Here is a 21,683-nt window from a genome sequence, read left to right as displayed (position 1 = left end):
CACCCGCTTTACCCGACCTCTGAGAGCAACCCGAACAGTACAGCGTAATATACTTTTAAGTTCTAAATTAGTTCCTATATATAGCTCTCTGTCAATGGCCTTCAGGATTGCTTTAGATCAATTATTACAAAATTATAAACTATTATTTCATCCATAAAAATATAAGTTACCTTCAAAAAATATTCCAATTCATCGGAATTTACATCGTAATCATCAATCGCACTTGTCCAGAGAGATACAGTTTGTTTTTGCGTGGTTAGAAAGTTCAAGATCGTTCCTTCTAAATTTATGATGTCGCACGTGTTTTTCGACGACTCACAATTTCCACTGTCGTTTTTTTCGATGTCTATTTTTACGCACAGTATTTTGATTTTTCCCTCGCTCTGTGTGCCAAGACTTTATTGTTACGTAAATCATTCAGTTTAATATAAGCACAGGATAAAGAATACGACGAACAAAACATAAATTTGATCCCATTACTTTGGGACTTACAGACACTGTCACAATATATTCTAGTATTTTTTTCAGACGATTGGGTCAATAAACCTATGCGTTATTGTGAAAAATAAATACATGAAGAGGTTTGATGGAATTTCACCCATTAATTTTGTAACTTTTGATTTCAGACCTTCAATCTTATTCTTCTTCCTTTCAACGAAGATTTGTCTCGTTTTTCTGCTCTTCTGGTGAGTGTTTGGACATTCATTCCTGTCCAATTCCTTATGTTTCCTCATCATGACATCAGTCTTCTGCCTGGACCTCGCTTCCTTTTATTTACCTTGAATATAACCAAAGTATGTCGATTTGCTTGTCTTTATTATATTTAGAAGATCCCTCTCTTGGTTCATGCGATGTAAAAAGGAATCATTTGATATATCCTCCGTCCAAGATATCTTCAGCATCCGACGAAATAAGCTCATTTTAAAGGCTTGGATCTTCCTCCTTGTAGTCACTTTCAGGGACCAGGATTCCATTCCATATACGAGCACAAAATAAATGTAGCACTTGACTAATGTAGCACTATCGGGTGTTCAATGTTGAGTTCATTTTGAGGAATGTGCTACTGTCTTGAGTTTGTCGGGAGACTAAATGGTGCCTGATTGAAGAAGATACATATTATTTCGCAGTAAATTATTACAATTAACAAACATTTGACGGAAAACAAAAACGTTCCACATTTTTTGTTTTGTTTAAACATAACGGTATCAAAAGAAATAAATGGGAAAAAAGAAGAGTCAATAGTTATATATAATAGAGGTGTCTCCTAAAAGAATATTTTATCTCTAGTACACTATTGCAAGTGGTACAAGTTTTAGAGGATATACGAGTTGAAGTTGACGGAGGACAGGAATACGTGACCACATGCTCGTTCTACCTCGCAAGGAATTAAGAGGCACATACCTACATATAAGAGAGTCGTGTTATTTAGCTGATAGATATATAGTCTGGAAATTAGTTTTGTTTAAACAAATTAGGTGTTCAAGTAAAAAAAACATAAGAAATTTGTCTTCGTAGAAGCTGAACACGCTGATTTGTCCCACAAAACAAACTTATATGTTTAAGGACTTATAATCCTTTTTCGGTGGAATTGTTGGTGGTGATAGTCGTAGTAAAAGTATAGATAAAAATGCGAAAGGAAAAAAAACTGCATAAAATAATTGACATAAGAGACGAAAATAATTTTTAAACAATTCTCAAGTATGTAAATTATAATGGTTACAGCCTATTTATAATCAGCTTGCCGACTTACAATCATTTGCACGGAGAAGTCTGCGTAGCTGTAATAAGTCGAATTCTGAGCCCCAATAAAGCTTCCTTGAAAATACTAAGATTTAGTATGCTTTGATATGTGTATGTGAATGTAGACAGTAGTTCACACGCCGATACTGAAAAACGAAGATGACTAGCTGTTACTGAATAAGCTGTGATACCGTAAATTAAATTATATCTGAAGCCAAACTAATTTACAACAGAGTTTAAACTCTAGAACACGTTTGTTTTATAGTTCATTATAAATTAGCTGAACCCGCTATCGTCGCCTAACAGTGCAGCGGTAATATTTTTTGTCAAACTTGTACGAATTACTGAATTGACCGAATGATCTGGAACAATGACTAAAGAATACCTACACTAATAACACCCGAGACCAAATTGTTACCATACCGCCAAACAGTGCCGTGGCAACTACTTTTCTTATCTTAGCTGCTTGAAGAGATATTTATATTGTTGATAAATGGTTTTGACTAATACACCTAAGATGTATACTGTAAAACGTACTAAAATGCTAACAAAAGTAATATTTAACAAAACTATATATAGTTAACAAAACTAGTATCTACGTATAGCACATATCAAGTACATATTCGTCGGCTTTATGACGAAAAGGCGTATCTCGATTTTTGCTACTTTTCAGGAGAGCAATTTAAAGAAAATCGCTTACTTTATTTGGCCAATAAATGTAAAGTCTTTAATTTTTTAATACTGTTTTTGTATTAACACTTGAACGGAGACATTGAGGAAATGTTCTAAAGATAAATTAAGCGTAAATTCTAATAAATAATTTATTTTTAGTTGTTTAATAGAGATAGGTCTTTTTGTTATAATAATAATAAATTTATTTCCCCGAACGAATAGTATACATACGCCCATGTAAAATAAATTTGTAAAATGTTCCTAATAAGAAAAAAAATATACAATATTCACATGATGTATTACATACAAGAAAATATCTCGAAATGACTAAAAAATCAGGATCAAATATTTTTAAATACTTTTATTCGCGTTGGATTAAAACAACTGAAAACAAAGACAACGTTCATTCTCTAGAAGCAAAGACAAAATAAGTTAAAATACTCTCATCTAGCTTCTTTTAATAATATTGTTTTTTTTGTACAAAAATACATTTTTTTAGCTAATTCACCGAAGGAATTAGCCGAAAACAATTGATCGAAAAGAAAATTAACCAAAAAGATATTTGCCCGAACAGAAAAATCATCGAATTTCAATTAACAGAAACAAAAATTACGTTAAGTTAATTTTCTGTATAATTTTTATGTGTGTATTTTTCCGATATCTTTATAGTTATTGGCGAAGACGAATACAACAAATCATAGATCATAGAGCCGTTTTTGAGCTATAAATGGTGTAAGTAAATGTTTATATACATACCTAATACAGTGAATTAATATGTTTTATAATACATATTATATTCAAAAAATACAGCAATTTCAAGAGCAATTTATTACAGTATAACTTTATCTAGAACGACTACATGAAATTCTGAAAATCACGAGATAAACTATTCTAGAGCAATATAAACCACATTTTATGAAATAAAATGTATAATTAAATTTATCAATCCGGTACGTGTTTGTTTCATACAAAAATATTTTTAATTTCATAGCCGAATACACACACATCCGTTACGTAAGATTGATGGAAATGTTCCAATTTGACAGATGTCTGTTTTCACCACCCAGTGCCAAATACCAGCCAGCTACCGAGCGATATTATTTTAATATTATTCGAATCTTCCTGGAAATTAATACTTTACACGCTCGATGGGTCACGTATTCTGTCCGTTGGTGAATGTTAAAGCCCTTTAGAATTTTATCTCGCTTTTCAGAATTGTAGGAAAAAGTAGTCAATTTCGCTAAAAGTTCTGTTACTGATTTATTATTAAAAAATATTCTATAAAACAATAATTGAAATAAAGTATTAAATTAGAATACAAAGAGTCAGTGATTAAAAAAAAAGAAAAAAAATATGTTTTAAAACCAAATTTTTTAGAAAGCATAAAAACCTCGATAAAAACCTTTAACTAATGAAATTATAATTGATGATAATGGCTCAATTAAAAAAAAGAGTTATGGTAAAGTTTTATGGCTAAAGTCAGAGACGCCAGATTTAGAGCCACCAACGTAAGACTTTTTAACGATTACTTTTTTGCATATACAGGATGTCCAAAAGTCGCGTCTCAACACTGGAATTTCGAGAGCAACGAGGACAGTTAAATGGAAGCAAAGTTGCGTAATTTGATGCAAGAACAATTATTAAAATTTCGGAAAAATTAACAAAAAAAATATACAGAAAATTCATTTTTATATTCAGGGTGAGTCTTGAATAAGTGCAAATATTTTCAGGGCTGATATAACTCGATGAAAGAAACATAGTTTGTCTTTACCGTGTTTCAAATAAGTCCAAAATAGCCAAGTTATTGAAGTTTGCAAATTTAAACAAAAAATTATTTATTTTTATAAAATTTTGAAAGCCACCGGATTTTTTCTGTATTTGCATCTTTTTTAGTGCCGTAACCATGGTAGTATCAGAGATCATCAAATTATACCGTATAGGACAAATTGAGGTGAACAGGCAGCTCTAAAAAAGTTATTTAAAATGTACTTTTCTTGCAAAAAAAAACTTAATAGATGTGTTCCTGGGGTTGAAATATACCACCCCTAAAAATATTTGCACTTATTTAAGACTCGCTCTGTATTAAACAAAGCAACATTTTAAAATTCGCCCTGTATTTCAGGAAATAAGAAGGCTAGGTCAAATTTGTGTGTAGCATCTTTAGTTTCACAAAAAAGTTGTACAGTAATGTGAAAACTTAAATTTTTTGAATCTCTACTCATAAACGAGCACACGAAAATGGGATACCCTGTACAGTTAAAGAATCTTTAAAGGGACTTGTAGGTCCAATCTGTAACAACGCCTTTTAGAGACCTTTGGATTAGCGATTAAAAGGTCAATTGTATAATGGGCGTAAAGGCTATTCAAAACACATCGTTAATAAAAAAGTTAGCTATTATTAGAACAGTCAATAATTGTCATCCGACGTGTTTATGATGGATTGGGCTTAATTGGGCTCATCCTCAAAGAAATAAGTACACCTAGAGAGGTTCTAAAATAGTCTTTCATACAACCAAAACTTTATAACCAGAATATCTATTTCACTGAGCAAAACCTTAACGAGAATTTATCGTGAACAGCTTAACAGCAAAACAATCTGAAATCGAAATTAAAATACCTATAGGAAAATAATACTGTGATTTATTATATTTATTTATAACTTTTTAATTCTTTATAATACTGTCTGAATTTTTTAAAATTAAAATTAAAAATTCTAATGCCAGCTTCTCAGCGTGTTTTCGAAAAAAACACAACGACCTTGATGACAATAAATAAAGATTATTAGCTATTTATTATGTTTGTTAACCAAAAAGTTGTATAACATGGCTTGGTGACATCAGCTTATCTAGACCTCGCTGATTGCATGTTGGCAGATAAAATGTAAACAACTAATCTGATTTTTCAATTAATTTTTATTAATTAGAGTCACAATTAACCCAGAGTTTCGTAATTTTTTGTATCAGTTATCTTCAATTGCGTTTTAGAAATGAATTATCATATGAATATAACATACAAACAAATTTGTAACATAAAAATGTCTTGGGTTAGTCAAAACTATCGAAGAAAGGATTGTATCTGTCATTTCTGATAATAATAACTAATGTAATCAGGTAAAATGAAAAGGTTTGCTGTTTCACCGTTTAAAATTCTATTCATGTTTCGTTTGTTTGCAAATATCATCATTACAGGGAAAGTTTGTATGACACATGCATTGTAATAAGTTTTATAGCTTCGGGTATTTTCCTGATAAAGGTTTTCTTCCATTTCATATCTTTAATCAAAATAGAAAATAGATATTTAAGATTACAGGAGAAAGAATAAAAGACTAATAATGATCTATAAGATATTTCATGAGGTGGCGGTTATAGAGTTTTATTATCTCCAAATGAATTTAATTAAGCAAAGAAAATAAACTCCTATAAACCTACTATAGGTGCCACCCTATAAAGGAATAGAAGGTAATAAAAAGCAAACGATCTATCTAAAAGGAGCAAACACTCCAATAACTGGACCAGAACCGTTCTGCTTTCCAAGTGGATACCAATTTAAAGTGGAACTCAAGAACCCGGAAGACTTCATCCGTAAACTGGAATGGGAATCCTCCAGCGGTCTAAGACAATGGAAGACATTTCTCAAGACTTACGACCGAGATAAATCAAAGATTTTCCTTGATTTAAATAAGAACAAACTTCGAATTGTCATGGGGTTTTTAACATGACTCAGGCAACGAACACCTCAGTAGATTGAGGCTAAGAAACAACGGTAAATGCATATTTTGTAGGGAAAATGAGAACACTTCGTCACTGAGTGCGACGAGACGGCAATCATTTGTGCCATAAACTTTGGTTGTAGACCATACAATCTACAATCAAACAATACAACAAATATCTAGATTGCCTCTCCAGCCTATCCTTTTTAAAACATCTGAGTGACTGAACAACTAAGTGACTGAATCTTCCATACAGCTCTTTGCCAGTAGCCTTATCTAATTAATAATCTGTTCTGCTGTTACTTCATCCGATTTACAGAATCCTGAACATAGTTTGGTCTGTGTTCTAATAATATTACCCACCAAGATATAAGGCATGCTTTATAACGTCCATGTCTGGATACTTCGCAATTCAAAGCATGCTCTTAATTGGCTATCAGCAGCAATGGGATGTAGTAATCTACAGTAATCCTTAGTCCATGTATACATACATACCATATGCATGATTTATTTCGCTTCAATAGGCTCTGAAATGAATCTGAAGTACCTATAAAGCCCATATGTCAGTGTGCCAGCTATTAAAAAAAAGTTGGAGCTGAATTCAAACTGGCTTGGTGTGTGGTTGCTCCATCAATTGGCCTTACAACTACAGTTAATTCAGTGTCCGACACTTTGAAAACGAATTTAAATATGTATCCTCAAAAAATTATTCATATTATTTAATTTTTGATTTGTTTGGACGCTAGTGATAACAGCTGATAAATATTCGAATTTATTAAATGTATTGCCAACCAAACAGGCAAAATCAGAATACCAATTATTTCAATCATTGCTGATTGCCTCCGTAGGTACATGTTCAATATCATCATCATCATCATCATTTTCAGCTTATTAATCAATTTTTAATTATGGCCCCTCACATACCCTCTTTGTAGTTCAGCCCATTCTTATTTATTAGTTATTCCTGTTAATTTCCCAATATCGGTTCGGTCTCCTTCTAGGTCTCTTCTACAATACAGGTTCGGTCTTCTAGGTCTATATTATGCTGTAATTTTTGTGGTCTAATTGAGGGATTTTACTTTGTGGATAACATCTATTACCTGGATCTTTTGTCGTATCCACTCTATTCTTTTACGGTGTCTCTGGGTTATTCCCAACATATTTGGTTCCATTGAGTGTTATGCGACCTGCAGTTTCCTTATGATATACGTTTTAAGTATTTGTTTTCTTGTTCAATATATGGAAGTTTTTTTAGACATCTTTTTTAGACAATTTTTGCTTCAAAATCACTTCTTTCAATATATGTATATCCGTTTAGTTTGAAACAAAAATATGATATAATTTTGACCAAGTATGTAAGTCTAGTAATCTTGGGGGTATGGTATATATATAGGGTGGTCCGAACTGTATTCCGGAAACTTCGACAGCATATTCTGCAGATAAAAATAAGTAGAAAATTTCGTATAAATTATGTCCTGAAATGCTTATTTTCGGAGATACAGGGTGTAGAAGTTTCATTTTTATTACGATTTTTTTGCAAATAATTTCTATGTCTGGGAGTTTTTTGACATGAGATTTTTTGACATTTGATGTCAATAAGACTCCTACTTGTAGATGGCGCCACCTACATATTTTTAACTGGTTTGAAGACTAATAACTTTTCGTCCGTACCTGTATAAAATTACTGAGTAAAAAACTATACATTTACGACATTTTTTACGTAAAAAAGGTCTCTTGGTAAAAATCGCTACGAGTAATGGTTCTCAAGATATTTGGAATCAAAATTATCAATACCTGTCATCATTGAAATAAATTAAACATGTTGACTAACATAGTTATCAGACTGAAATCATAAATTTGAAATTGTTTTGTGTCAAAAGTTCAACAGAAACTGTTTTATCATCATTTTTTCGCCGAAAAATTTATGATTAATTTAAAAAAATAAAAATTTCCCAAATTCATTATTTTAGTCAAATAATTATCCATTCAACGTGTTTATTTTTTGTCAATATTGACATGTATTGACTATTTCCATTCTAAATATCTTGAGAACGGTTGCTCGTAGCGATTTTTACGAAGAAACATTTTTTACGTAAAAAATCACGAAAATGTACATTTTTTCACTCAGTAGTTTTATACAGGTACGGATGAAAAGTTATAACCCTTCAAACCTGTTAAAACACATGTAGGTGGCGCTCTCTACAAGTAGGAGTCATATTGACATCAAAATCAAATTTCTCATGTCAAAAAACTCTCAGACATCAATTTTCATCGAAATAAAAACTGAAAAAATCGAAATAAAAACGAAACTTCTACACCCTGTATCTCCGAAACCAAGCCATTTTAGGACATACATTTATACGAACTTTTTCACTTATTTTTATCTGTAGAATATGCTGCCGAAGTTTCCGGAATACAATTAGGACCACCCTGTATATAAATACATATTATAGTCTTATTGTATTGGTTATCTCTGTAGGTAGATCATGACAAAACTGTTCACGGAATATTTAGTGATTGTTACGCAGTGGTGATAAGATAAGAAGTGATAATAGAACCTTGCATCGTATTTAGCCATATTATCCGATAAAAATACCTGACAGATTATTGCCCCATAATTTTTTTAAAACTCAAGGTCAAGCAAAAACCGATCGAATTGTTCCATATATTATTGATAGGGAGAAAGTTACTTTGTAGTTTGTCTATTAATAACAGCTCATTATAGGGGACATTGTGAAAAATAGAATCGTGGTATTTTAACAGATATTCTGAACAAAACGGCACGGATGGTACGAAAGCGAAGAAAAAATATTCTAAATTTAGCCATTTTAAACAACATCAGTATTAGTCTCACACAGTTGAATTGAATATTAACAGATTATTATGTACCTACATCCTTGTAACTTTTTTTACCTATAGTCATTATGGTATTTAATTTATTATATTAAATTTTATGAAATTCATTTTAATGCAAATAAAAAAAGACAAGATAGGCTATTATATTCAAAAATGTTAATTTAAAGACCGTTAACATATTCAACATTCAATTCTAAAAATAGAATATAATGTTTACATCGGTTTGGGACGAATAAAAACTCGTACTAATTTTGTCTTATATATTAAGATTTGTTGCTAAGGTAAGGCTAGTGAATATATTTTCTCTATTTACATATACTATTCGATCGAAAAAAAAAACGGCGTCGAAGACGGCTGGGGAATGGCAATCGATGATAATTTTGGCGAGGTCAAGCCCTAGACGTCATTTACTTAGCCCGTAGTCTTTATTTTTTAATGGCGCTTACTGCCAGTTGGACTTAATAAAGTAGTAATTTATTTTAATATTGAGTAAAAATTATTTTTAAATGGTGTAGTTTATATATTCGAGAAGAAACATTTTTTTTGGAAAATAGATTTGTGTGTCTGAGGAAAACTTCTATCCTTTTTAAATCTTTTCTTTTCTTTAGTAAAAGACGTGTAGAGATTACTCTAGCCAAAAATATTATCGATTGTCATTCCCCAGCTGTCTTTGACGCCATTTTTTCGATCATATGGTATATTAATCAGATAATTATAGTTTAGGATATGGAAACAAGGATTCATAAAATGTAAGAAAAAAATGGAAAATATATCTGTATAACGGTTAAACATTTTAGAAAGAAAGCCATGTTCCGAAATTTGTTAGAAGATAAGAAACTTCAAATCATGTGCCCATTATACATCTACATGCCTCCTAAGATTATTTCGTAAACAAGCCCCGATAAAGCTCTATAAACTATACAAATTAGTCTCTACAACTTTAGCAAAGCCACAGTTTATTAAAATAATATTCAGTTAATATTCGGTTGTAAAACAAAGTTAAGTACGTTTTTTGTAACCCTACCATCTCAGATTATAATTTACCTAATGTTCTCAATCATCAATTCTAATATTGACATCCAAATAGAAAGATATATTATGTATAACATTCTACTGATTGAATAATTGGCATATTCCTTGTTTTTAGTAGAATAAAGAACAGCTAGTGGTATGACAGAATATGAACGATGATAGTATAAGAATATTAGATAGTATTAAAAAAACATATTCCTTCATATTCATTTCATTTTAACTATTGTAAACTTCCGGCAAATAATCAAAAATAGAATCAGTGCCTATTATAGAAAATAACACTGAAACGCAAATATATTAACCCCATAAACATATCTGTTAACTAAAATATATATAACATTTTGTATACTATGAACCAAAAACAGCATAAACAAATTACTGTACTTTGTATAGCATGATTAGTTAAAGAATATATGAAATGACAATGACAGGTATCCCCAATTTTGAATCAACAGCTTTTTCTGTCATCCTCGTAATCGTATATTCTCTATTGGTCATACTATATATCCTAATGTTAAGGGTACAAAACTGAGCCAATATTAATAAACTTCCTCTTGTGACAGTTAGAGTGAGGTCTTTCAACATGCTTAAGATTCTTCGATGTTATCAAGAGTTTTTGAAATGTGTTTTATATAGTGTGTAATTTGTTCAATTCGCCTTTACTTTGTTTAATTATGTTAAATACCCAATTTGATTCAGTTCATTTGCGTGACTTACTAACATGAACACATTTTAATTTTTATTGCAGTAAAAACAAAACAAAGAAAGGAAATATAAAGAAATCGTTTAGACTTTATACCCCAATTTAAAAAATATTAAAAAAAACTCTTCCAATTTGCTCCATTTATCTATTCCATTTTTTATTAACCTTCCACTACTCTTTTTTATTTTAATACCCCAAACAGTTATTCTACTTAGATATTTTAATGAGGGAATGTCAAAATTACATGCCACCTCTTGTATTCTTTAACCTTAGTGTGTAGGTGTTTGTGCTAGCAAATGTAGAGGAACCAAAAAGATCTAAAGTACATTATCTATTCCAAAAAGGCCCAAAACTGGCAAAGGATGGTGTCATTTTTGTCCCAGCAATCATAAATCATGAAATGATAGAAGGCCCCTAGTGCACTCAATGCATATGTGTAAACAATGCCTTAGCAAATAAGACCAAAGCAGTTCTAATCCTAAAATGCACGCAACTAATATTTAGTTACTTTTTTCAATGTCTTAATGGTTACAATTTAAATATATGGGTATATGTTTTAGTTAATTACTCGTATAATATCCAATTTTTTCTCATGTTTCTCATCAAAAATTAATTGGAGTATTAAAATACCCAGTCCAGTGTTGCCAGAATTGAGGAATTTCCTTCAATATGAAGGATTTGACAGTCAAATTTTGTTGATTGAAGGGCTGAAGAATTTTTATTCAAAAAGAAGACGATATGGCAAGGTTTCTAACAGTTTTGCACAATAACAATTATTGTTAAAAAGGAGAATTTATTGTTTTTTTTACATTTATTTTTTCACTTTAACGGTGTTTCATTAAGGATGCCTCAGTTTAAAGCTATGCTGGTGTCAAAAACTTCGCAATTCGAAAGATTTTAACATTTAACAAAAAATTAATAGATACATTTACATCTTTTAACACGTCTTATTACACACATACCATAATTAAATCAAAGTTCTAAATGTTGAAAAGAAATGAACAGGTACAGAGTGGGTCAAATTCGACGCTTTTAAATGGAAACACCCTTTTCTATAGGAGATAGATAAAAACTAATATCGGTGTCTGGAGCTCAATTTTTGTCAAAAACATGATGGTGAAAACCGCATATCGATATCTGTTACCGTTTCGGAGTTACGGGGTGTTTTTCAAAAATATGCATTTTTAACAAATCGCTGTAACTTTTTTACTATGGAAAATTTTGTATTTCTATGAAAACATTTTCAAAGCACCTTTTTACGTAGAATTTAATGGTTTAAGTGTATTTTTTTTTAAATTAATAATTTAAGAATTATCAACGGAAAATTTGATTTTTTATATGGAAAACCCTGTATATTTTTAATTTATTGAAAAAAATTAAAATTACCTTTCCAAAAATATAACACCCTTGATATTTTGCTCGATTCCTCTTCGAGATATAGAGTATATAAAAATTCGCCCGCTTTAAATAAGTAGGCTTTGAACGGCACCGGCTGTAATGCAAAAAAAAATCTAGCTGTGAGCATCAATTAAAACGAAAATAATATTAGCTATGAGAGATGCAGAGTCTTATAACAATTTAAAATATATTAAACCAACATCAACACATTTAAACTATATCTAATAACAATAAAAATAAACAGCAAACCAAGATATGAGATTTTGCTACAGGTGTTCGACATATCGATCGTCTTCTGTTATGGACAGACGGGGCAGTTTCTGAACATTTCTCGCGGAATTCATTACTCAGTGGGGGTGAAAGATACCCTCTCATAACTGCTAAGTATTTCTAATTGTTGTCTAGATTATACGGAAGAATAAGGAACCTTTATTCTTCCGCAAATATATCCATAGGATTAGATCCATGGGCACTAAGTCAGGCGGCCTCGACGGCCAACGGCTGGGATTTTGGTTAGCTATTCGATTATTATTGAAATTGGCTGCAAAAATTTGCTGATAACTTCAGCGTTCAAAGGCGGTGCGTCGTCTTGCTGGAAAAATATGTTTTCGAGTTGCATTAAGGGCATATCATTAATAAGGGGTCCAAAGCCTACTAGGTAAAAGTGGCGAACTTTTAAAAATTGTATATTTCGAAGGGGATTACAACAAAATATCAAGTGTGCTATATTTTTGGAAAGGTAATTTTAAATTCTTTTCAGTTAATTAAAAATATAGAGGGTGTCCCAAATAAAAAATCAATTTTTCTGTTGATAACTCTTAAATTATTAATTTTAAAAAAAATTATACTTAAACGATTAAATTCTACGTAAAAAGGTGCTTTGGAAATGTTCTCATAGAAATACAAAATTTTCCATAGCAAAAAAGTTACAGCGATTTGTTCAAAATGCACATTTTTGAAAAACACCCCGTATCTCCGAAACGGTAACAGATATTGATGTGCAGTTTTCACCATCATGTTTTTGATGAAAATTGAGCTCCAGACACCGATATTAGTTTTCGTCTATCTCCTATAGAAAAGGGTGTTTCCATTTAAAAGCATCGAATTTGACCCACCCTGTACATGGAAAACTAATCTAATAAGTCACCCGATCATTGCGTCTTGCACGATTAATTGTTCTTGGTTCAAGCAGTCATTGTAAGTAATTCATTTTTTGAAACACACCATAAATAAGTTTTAAAAAAATTTCTCCGAATTATAGGTAAAATAATAGTTATTTTTTATACAAGACTATAGAATGGTATTTTATCATCGACGGAGAAAAGATTTATTAGAATTAATTTCGGGAGACGATAATGCAATTTTATCGTCGTGTATAAAACAATACTTTTTTTTATAAAGAGTTAAAAAATATTCAGAAATTATAATTTCAAGGAATTTATTACGAGTAGAAAAAATATTGTGCTGGGTTGGCGTTGGTTTCCATGTAATTTGACAAATAAATAAAGCTGTCTCTTTAGTTGTCAGTTTTGAGTCAATATTTTTTAATTCTCTTTCGTGTCGATTGCTGATTGAATTGGAGCCAGAAATGGCTCAAAACGAAATAAGTAAATTACCAACAGATATTCAGGCTGAGGCGACAAACGCCATATCCAAACTACTTCCATTTAAATCCCGAATAACTTATGAAAAGGAATACAAAAAATTTCAAAAATGGAAGCAATTAAAAAACGTGCGAGAAGAAATAAAGTTTTTAACCTATCCTCGCTGTTAAAGTATCATTTAATCTACCTGTGCGGTTAAAGTACTATTGTATCTACTATTTTTGATAGATATAAGGCAATATGAAGGCAATTTTAACATCAGTTGCTATGGAAAAAAACGAAATTTGTTGACAAGATCTGAAATTTTTGGGCTGTTGAAGAATATGAAGGTGTTTTAATGCTCCGTTGAAGAAATTCCCTCGAAAATTTCTGGCAATACTGAAAATACCCCACGCGATTACTTACGTAGAAATGGAAGGTTAAAATAATCTATTTAGTTGAATGAATAACACGTGATTGATCAAAATAAACATCTAAAGCAGCTCATATTATTATTATGTAAGCTCATTTATACATTATGGAGTTATGTTGCTTTCTTAAAAACAACGTTCTAACGCTGTGACAAGTCACTTGATTTCACTAACTGTATGTTTAAATGCTACAATTTAATTTTGGCTCAGTTTTGTATTAAAACTAAAATAGGGTACTTACTTGTTAGGCCTGGTTCCTCCTCGGAAAACGTCAGGAATCCCTTGCTCATATCCTCGGTTCTAGGTGCGAAGATGGTCTTGGTTGCGGTGTGCGGCCTGGCCACCACCGGCTCGGCCTCTTTAGCCGGCTCGTACGACGAGAACAACTTGGCCGTCACCGACACTGGCTTGCTTTGCCTCACAGGCAAAATCGGCCCTTTGACTTTCACAGGCACCACTGCGGGTACCAATTTTTCGACCACCACTTTTTTACTACTATTATCGCACGACGAATCAACCTCGATCACCTCTGACGCGATTTTAGCCGGTTCGGGAGACGATGCGGCAGAAGAAGTTGATGACGCTACTTCCGATTTTACTGAGGCCAGCTGATGGGCAGCGTAGATTTCATCTTTGCTTTCAACACCACTATAAAAAATTCCGAAATATGCACACTGGATCTCGCGCGAGGTAGATATTCTCTACTCGTTTTAGGCGCTTCCGGCTCTTGCTTTTCAAGCTATTTATTTTCGATGGAAAATTGGCAAATTTTGACGAGATATACCGGTAGGAACGGAGAGTTTTCCGTGCGGCGCTTATCACAGGAAAGTGGAGTTTCTTACTGGGGCCCCGGCTTATGATCGTGATGAGTCTTTGCGTGGTGTCGCGTGTTCCCCCCACCACGTGGCGCTGGGGGGACCAGCGCGAGACGAACGACGACGACGGTGTTGTCGATTGATAGCGAGCGCGTTTCCTTGGAACTTTTTCGAATGCGTGTCGCGGGTACGTTTGCTCCCGTAAAGGACACCGTACACTTCGGTTATTTTGTTCGGTTTTAAAAAGTCTTTCATCAGAAATTACTTTTCGTAAAATTTATGTGAAAACACCCCCTTAGAGAGTTAATTTTCTTTTTTACATTGTTCTTGTTTGGTCGAGAGTATACCGGGTGCGTATCAAAAGTGGTCCATCCCTAGAACTTCTTATTTTTTTCGGAGAAAAAAAAACAGAGATTTGATACATTAGTACCTATAGGTATTAGGATTCATTGACGTATTCCATTGTTTTTGGTCACTTCCTGTTCCACCGAAAATGGCTACTTTTGATTTTTAAATGACACCCTCGGTAAACTTTTGACAGTTTCGCATATGGTTTATTTGAAATTGTAACATGCGGTTCATAACGACAATTTGACTCGAAATACCAAGTGTGTGGTAAAAATTATTTTTCCAAATATGCTAATAAGCCACCCTTGTTCCATTTAAAAAAATGAGATATGATTAAAAAACGATTTTAAACCGACTAGGACAAGACATGAAAAACATTAGACGATAAAATCTATTTTTTCAAGGCTACCTGATTACAAATTAGTGTTTTTAACACATCCATGGCACTCTAGATTGAAATTTAAAATACAATTTTTTTAAGTAAAAATGTCAAAAGTTGACATATGATATGTCATTCTATGACTTTTCTATTGAATAAAGTAAAACTATACTGACGGCGCCATTTAAAAATCGAAAATTGTAGTCATTTTCGGTGAAACAAAAAGAGACCTTTAAAAACAACCGAATACGTCAGTCAATCCTAATTTATGTCATATACTACTAACATACCAAATCTCGTTTTTTATCTAAAAAAAAATAAAAAAGGTATAGGGGTGAGCCATTTTTGAGATGCACCCGGTATATCTTGGCATTTTGCTACCATTTATTTATAGACCTCATTTTCCCTTTCCCTTGTATGATAATCCGCAGATTTAAAGGGAAGACTGGACTGGAAGGGAAAACTGGACCGAACACACACATACACTGATGTTTTCAACTGAACAGTCCTGCCCGTGCGGTTAAAACTGGACAAAATAACCGAAGTGTACGGGGGGCTTAATTAAATATACGTTCGGGAGAAAAAAAAATAACTGGGTTTATTAAAGCCGTATCTAGTTGCGTGGATCGTGTCAATAATTAAGCAAGCGATCGGTGCAGTTCTCTTTACTTTGTTTGGTTATGTTAAATAGCCAATTTGTTTTTTATTCGTTTGTGTTAACTCTATTTGCGTGACTTAATACTAACGTCAACACATTTTCATTTTCATTATAAGAAAAAGAAAACAAGTCATGAAATGTTAAGAAAAATAGAAAAACTACATTTTAAAATTATTTAAAACACTTCAAATTTACTCAGTTCTTATACTACATTATAATAATCTGATAATAATTGAAGAATCTATTCAACTACTATTGTGTATTTACGCATTTTTTAAAATTCCTCAGCATTTTACAAAAAGCCGGCAAAACCGGAGCATCTAATGCATTTTTCGTTATTACTGCAATAATTCAGGTAAATTCATAAAATGCCTCTAAAACAAGAAGAGAAGAATGTGTATCATGCTGTGATTACTTAGTATTAGACATTTTATAATTTGCCAAAAGTAATGCCATCACAACGTGAAAATAAAATCTTTGACAGCAATTAGTAGATTAAAACTTCGTCATCAAAACCTACAGAAGATTCTTGAATACCATTTCTAGGAAACAAAGTTTTCAGAATACTTTTAGATGCACATCGTCTATAGATGTCATTTTTTAGGGCAATCACTTTTCAAATTAAATTCTTCGGAGCTGTTATATAAACATAAAATTGTTCAACGTGTCGTGAACAACTTTGCAATCAGGAAGATCGCCTAGGAAGTTTATAAAATGCCTAATTTCGCATTATGCCTCAGGTATCAACACTTCGATTTTCACTGTAGTACAAACAACAGGAAAAGAAAATATAAGAAGACTGTATTTTAAAATTAATTAACAACTCTTTCAAGTTCCGGTCAGGTTAGCCTTGGCAGCAAAAAGGAGAGTTAACTTAAAATACTTTATTTTCTTTTAAGTTAGTCGGTTCTTCTACTGCATTTTCTATTAAAAGAATTTATTTAGTTGAATGAATAGTTTCTGTATGGTGAATGGATCTTTTACCTAAATTAAAGTTCTTATACTTCATCTTCTTCGTCTCATTCTTGGAGAGAAAAAAGTGGGACTTTAGCTCTCTTTACTCTTTTTGGTTATTTAAGTGTTTTTAAAAACGTTTTCCTTAGATTGTAAGGTTCGTATGAAAGTTATCCATTTGAAAATTTGTAAACAATTTTAAGCTACTTTTTCAAAACCGATGTGAAAGAATTGTTGTAGAAAATAAAAGACATTTTTGATAAAGAATTCAGAATAATTATTGGCTATCCTCTAATGAGGGAATAGAGACACAAACCTCACAATCTTGTATTATATTTTAATACAAAGTTTTGGAAATAAAAAAATTAATAAAAATAATGCAATATTGTAAGGTTTGTGTCTATATTCCCTCATTAGAGGATATCCACTAATTAATATGAACTCACACTGGGTCAATGGACCATTATTTTATGAATTCAGAATATTTCCACTCTGCTCAACGCAAGATGTCCAGTATTGTTAATTTCTTTGTCACTGATTTGTGGCAACTCTATTTGCGTGCCCTTTAATAATTATATCTGTACAGGGTGTCCAAAATTCGAGTCATCTTTATTGGAATCTCGAAAACTAGAAGAGATAAATATGAGATCGGTCAAGAAATAAAATATTAAAAAAACAATTCTGCAATGTTTAAAAAGCAATTTTAGTGCGTGCATCTTATTTAGATGGACGATCAGCAATTTACATAAATGACGTTCTTTCATGACATTTTAATTGTTAACTTTGTTCGCGTTTTTTAAATTATTAAGATAGTGTCAAAATAATTTACTGAAGTTACTTCATTCCAATAGTTGCACGAATGTTTTTGAGTACATGCACACGAAGTATTTTTTAGATAAATAGCTATATTAGAAAAAAAATACTTTCATAATAAACTAAATATGTTTTTAAAAATTCGAATGGGCAAAATCAAAACAAAATAGAACTCAAAATATGTTATACAAATAAATTATGTAATTTTAATCAAAATAAGATTTCTAAAAAGTAGAGAGACCTTTGAGAAAAACAAACATTACGATTAATAACGATTATACTTTTTTCAAAATAAAAGATAATGCTTCAATAACAACTTTATGTTTTGAGTAAAAAGACGCCATCAGTATGATAATTCAGAGGCTTGTCTTGTGAATGAATGATAATTCATTTATTTTTCAACAAATTGGGATACTTTTTACATGCTTAATTACTTATTTTCTAGATAATTTTTATATAACTTACTATCACATATTATACTAAAATTTCATAATTAATTTGAAATGTTATTGGATAAAAACAAACCGACAATATATTAATTAACTTTACTGGATTGAAAATAATATAACTGGATATATATTTTTAGAGTGTCTGTTTCTCAAAAAATACAGGGCGAGTCTTAAAAAAGTGCAAATATTTTCAGGGCTGGTAGATCTCGATAAAAGAAACATATTTTCCCTTTGCCATTTTCAAATAAGTCCAAAATAACTTTATTTAAGTTTGAAATTAAAAAAAATATATATTTATTTTTAAAAAAGGTGGAGAGTCACCATTTTATCTGTATTTGCCTCCCTTTTACTGCCGTAACCATAGAGTAAAGTCGTAACCATGGAAAAATTATACCGTGGAAAAATTTGCGGCGAACAGGTGATTCTAAAAAAAATTACTTAAGCATTAGTTAAATTTATTTTGAGTGATATATTTTTTTATATATTTTTTTGTATTAGTAATGTAAGTTGAGAATTAATTATTTCAATCTGTATATGCTGATATTCAATTTTGTAGGATAAATTTTTTAGATATGTTAGTTAGAAACAAGTTAAGAATTAAAGTTCGTCTTAAAAGAATGTTTCTGTGATAATGTAAGTTCTGTGATAATGTGTTAAGGTTACGATCATTCTCGTCAAAAATTAAAATATAAAATCGAAATAAGATGGTCTGGAAATTATGATATAGACATTTATTGGTATTACAACTAAAGGCTTCCTTCTTGAAGAGTTATACAATTTATAATTACAATGAATGAGTTGTGTGAATGTTAACAGCTCTAACTAATTTTATTTCTTCCAAGTGGTTGTACAGGGTGTTCCATTTTGGTTGAAATCATACGGTATCTCCGTTATTAGTGAAGATAGAAGGGCGCGGTTTGCACAAACCTGTCTCATTTTTTTGTCAAACGGAAGATGCCGTAAACAAAATTTTCATAGCCCTCTTTGTTTCCGAGCTACAGGGTCTTTTTGAAAATTTTGCAATTTGGGACACCTCCTGTATCTCTGTTATTGTTAAAGCTATCGAGAAGGTGAAAACTGTTTATTGTAGAACTTTTTACGTAGAATACAGTGGCGTAGTCTCTTTTTCTACCAAAAAAATATTTTTGAAAATATGAACTAAAGTTATGTTTTTTTAAATGGAACACCCTGTATATTTATAAATCATATGATCTGTCTTGCCATAAGCTTCTCAAAAATATATATCACTCTATATTTATTTTCACTATTTACTGCAATATTTAAAAGTTTTTATTAAAAGATCATATTTATTAGTAGGCCATGATTGATAATAAAAGAAACTAAAGAATTATTAAAAGTATACTGCTATCTGTCTCTTGTTTTATTTTGGGAGCCGCTAATAAATTCTTTATATATTAGGGAAACTTAACTCTCTACCGCTATTTGTAAATCTTGGAATACGTGTATACGTAAGAATAATCTATCGTATCGGAAATTTTAGATATTCCTTTAGCTAATTTACGTGAAATATACTTTCAGCAAGATGGGGAACATTCCCCCTCATAACTATGGAAATATTAGAATACTGTTAAATTATTATTTTTCAAATCAATGAATTGGAACCAATGAACGCATATTGATAGCCTCCTCGATTCCCGGATTTCGCCGTTCTCGATTTCTGATTTTGGGGATTTTTGAAATACGAAATATATCGTGGGCACTACAACAATGTCGAACACCTGAAAAATGCTTTAATAATTCAAGATTTAGATATTTGCAAACCCATCCCGTTATAAAAAAAAGAAAAATATATTCACAGTTTCAGTGGTAACAGTTATTTCAAAAGTAAAATATATCAATCCCAAATAAATTTTAATATGTGTATGACTATTTTAGTAAATACCATTTTGATTTTTTGTTATTTATCACAGCCTACTAATAAGAAAATGATATATTTTAAATATTGCAGTAAATAGTGAAAATAAATATAGAGTGATATATGTTTTTGAGAAGCTCGTAGCAAGACAGATCATATGATTTATAAATATACAGGGTGTTCCATTTGAAAAAACATAACTTTAGTTCGTATTTTCAAAAATATTTTTTTGGTAGAAAAACAGACTACGCCACTGTATTCTACGTAAAAAGTTCTACAATAAGCAGTTTTCGCCTTCTCGATACCTTTAACATTAACAGAGATACAGGTGGTGTCCCAAATTGCAAATTTTTTGAAAAGACCCTGTAGCTCAGAAATGAAGAGGGCTATGAAAATTTTGTTTGCAGCATCTTCCGTTTGACGAAAAGGTGGGACAGGTTTGTGCAAACAGCACCCTTCTATCTTCACTAATAACGGAGATACCCTATGATTTCAACCAAAATGGGACACACTGTACTCCCTAGGTGACTTTTGTGTGAGTATGCTTTTATTTTAAAGAACACAAGCTTAATTAAATTAAAATAAAAAATAATTCTTAAATTCTAATTTTAAATTTCTAAAAATTAAACTCAAGTAAATATTAATTTTCTACAATTTGAAATATAAATTAAAATTCAACATATACTAATTAAAAAATAAAAAAATAAACTTTATTCTTAACTTGTTCCTAACTAACATATCTAAAAAAAATATCCTACAAAATTGAATATCAGCATATACAGATTGAAATAATTAATTCTCAACTTACATTACTAATACAAAAAAATATATCACTCAAAATAAATTTAACTAATGCTTAAGTAAATTTCTTTGAATTGTGCATTGAGGTATGATTTGATTATTGCCTTTATTTCTTTCAATTTATCTAATTATAGCGGATTATACGGCTCCCCTCACCTTATGATTTTAATCTAATTGTTTTTAATTTTCCAAATTTAGCAAACTATATTGTTATCTGTGATTGAACAATTTTTGTGATAGATATAACTTTTTGACTTTGTAAAAAAAAAATTTGACTTTTTAACTTGTTGTGATTGTATTTTACAAATTTGACCTCTGTAATAGTTTTAGCTTTGGGCCTGATGATGGGAATAGTTTAAATTCCGGAAACATGTCGCCCCCCTTGCTTTTTTAAGCATTAACATTTAAATTAAACAACTTAAAAATTGTGAGTTATTGTCCTTTTACCCGCCTTCAAAGGTTTTGC

General features: G+C 31.2%; 1 protein-coding gene across 7 annotated transcripts in view; it reads right to left on the bottom strand.

Annotated features, from left to right (window-relative positions):
* The window catches only part of LOC115889806 (hypoxia-inducible factor 1-alpha), a 388,607-nt gene that overhangs the window by 63,300 nt on the left and 303,624 nt on the right, over positions 1–21,683 (bottom strand). For all 7 annotated transcript variants that reach the window (XM_030909881.1, XM_030909884.1, XM_030909882.1 and 4 more), the window contains one exon: positions 14,366–14,772. In XM_030909881.1, coding sequence (XP_030765741.1) covers positions 14,366–14,772 — 407 coding nt within the window. The remainder of the gene's footprint in view (positions 1–14,365; positions 14,773–21,683) is intronic.

The sequence above is a fragment of the Sitophilus oryzae genome, unplaced genomic scaffold, assembly GCF_002938485.1.
Source record: "Sitophilus oryzae breed Bouriz unplaced genomic scaffold, Soryzae_2.0 scaffold_847_pilon_pilon, whole genome shotgun sequence".
In the NCBI taxonomy this organism is placed as follows: domain Eukaryota; kingdom Metazoa; phylum Arthropoda; class Insecta; order Coleoptera; family Curculionidae; genus Sitophilus; species Sitophilus oryzae.
This window is presented reverse-complemented; position numbering and strand designations above follow the sequence as displayed.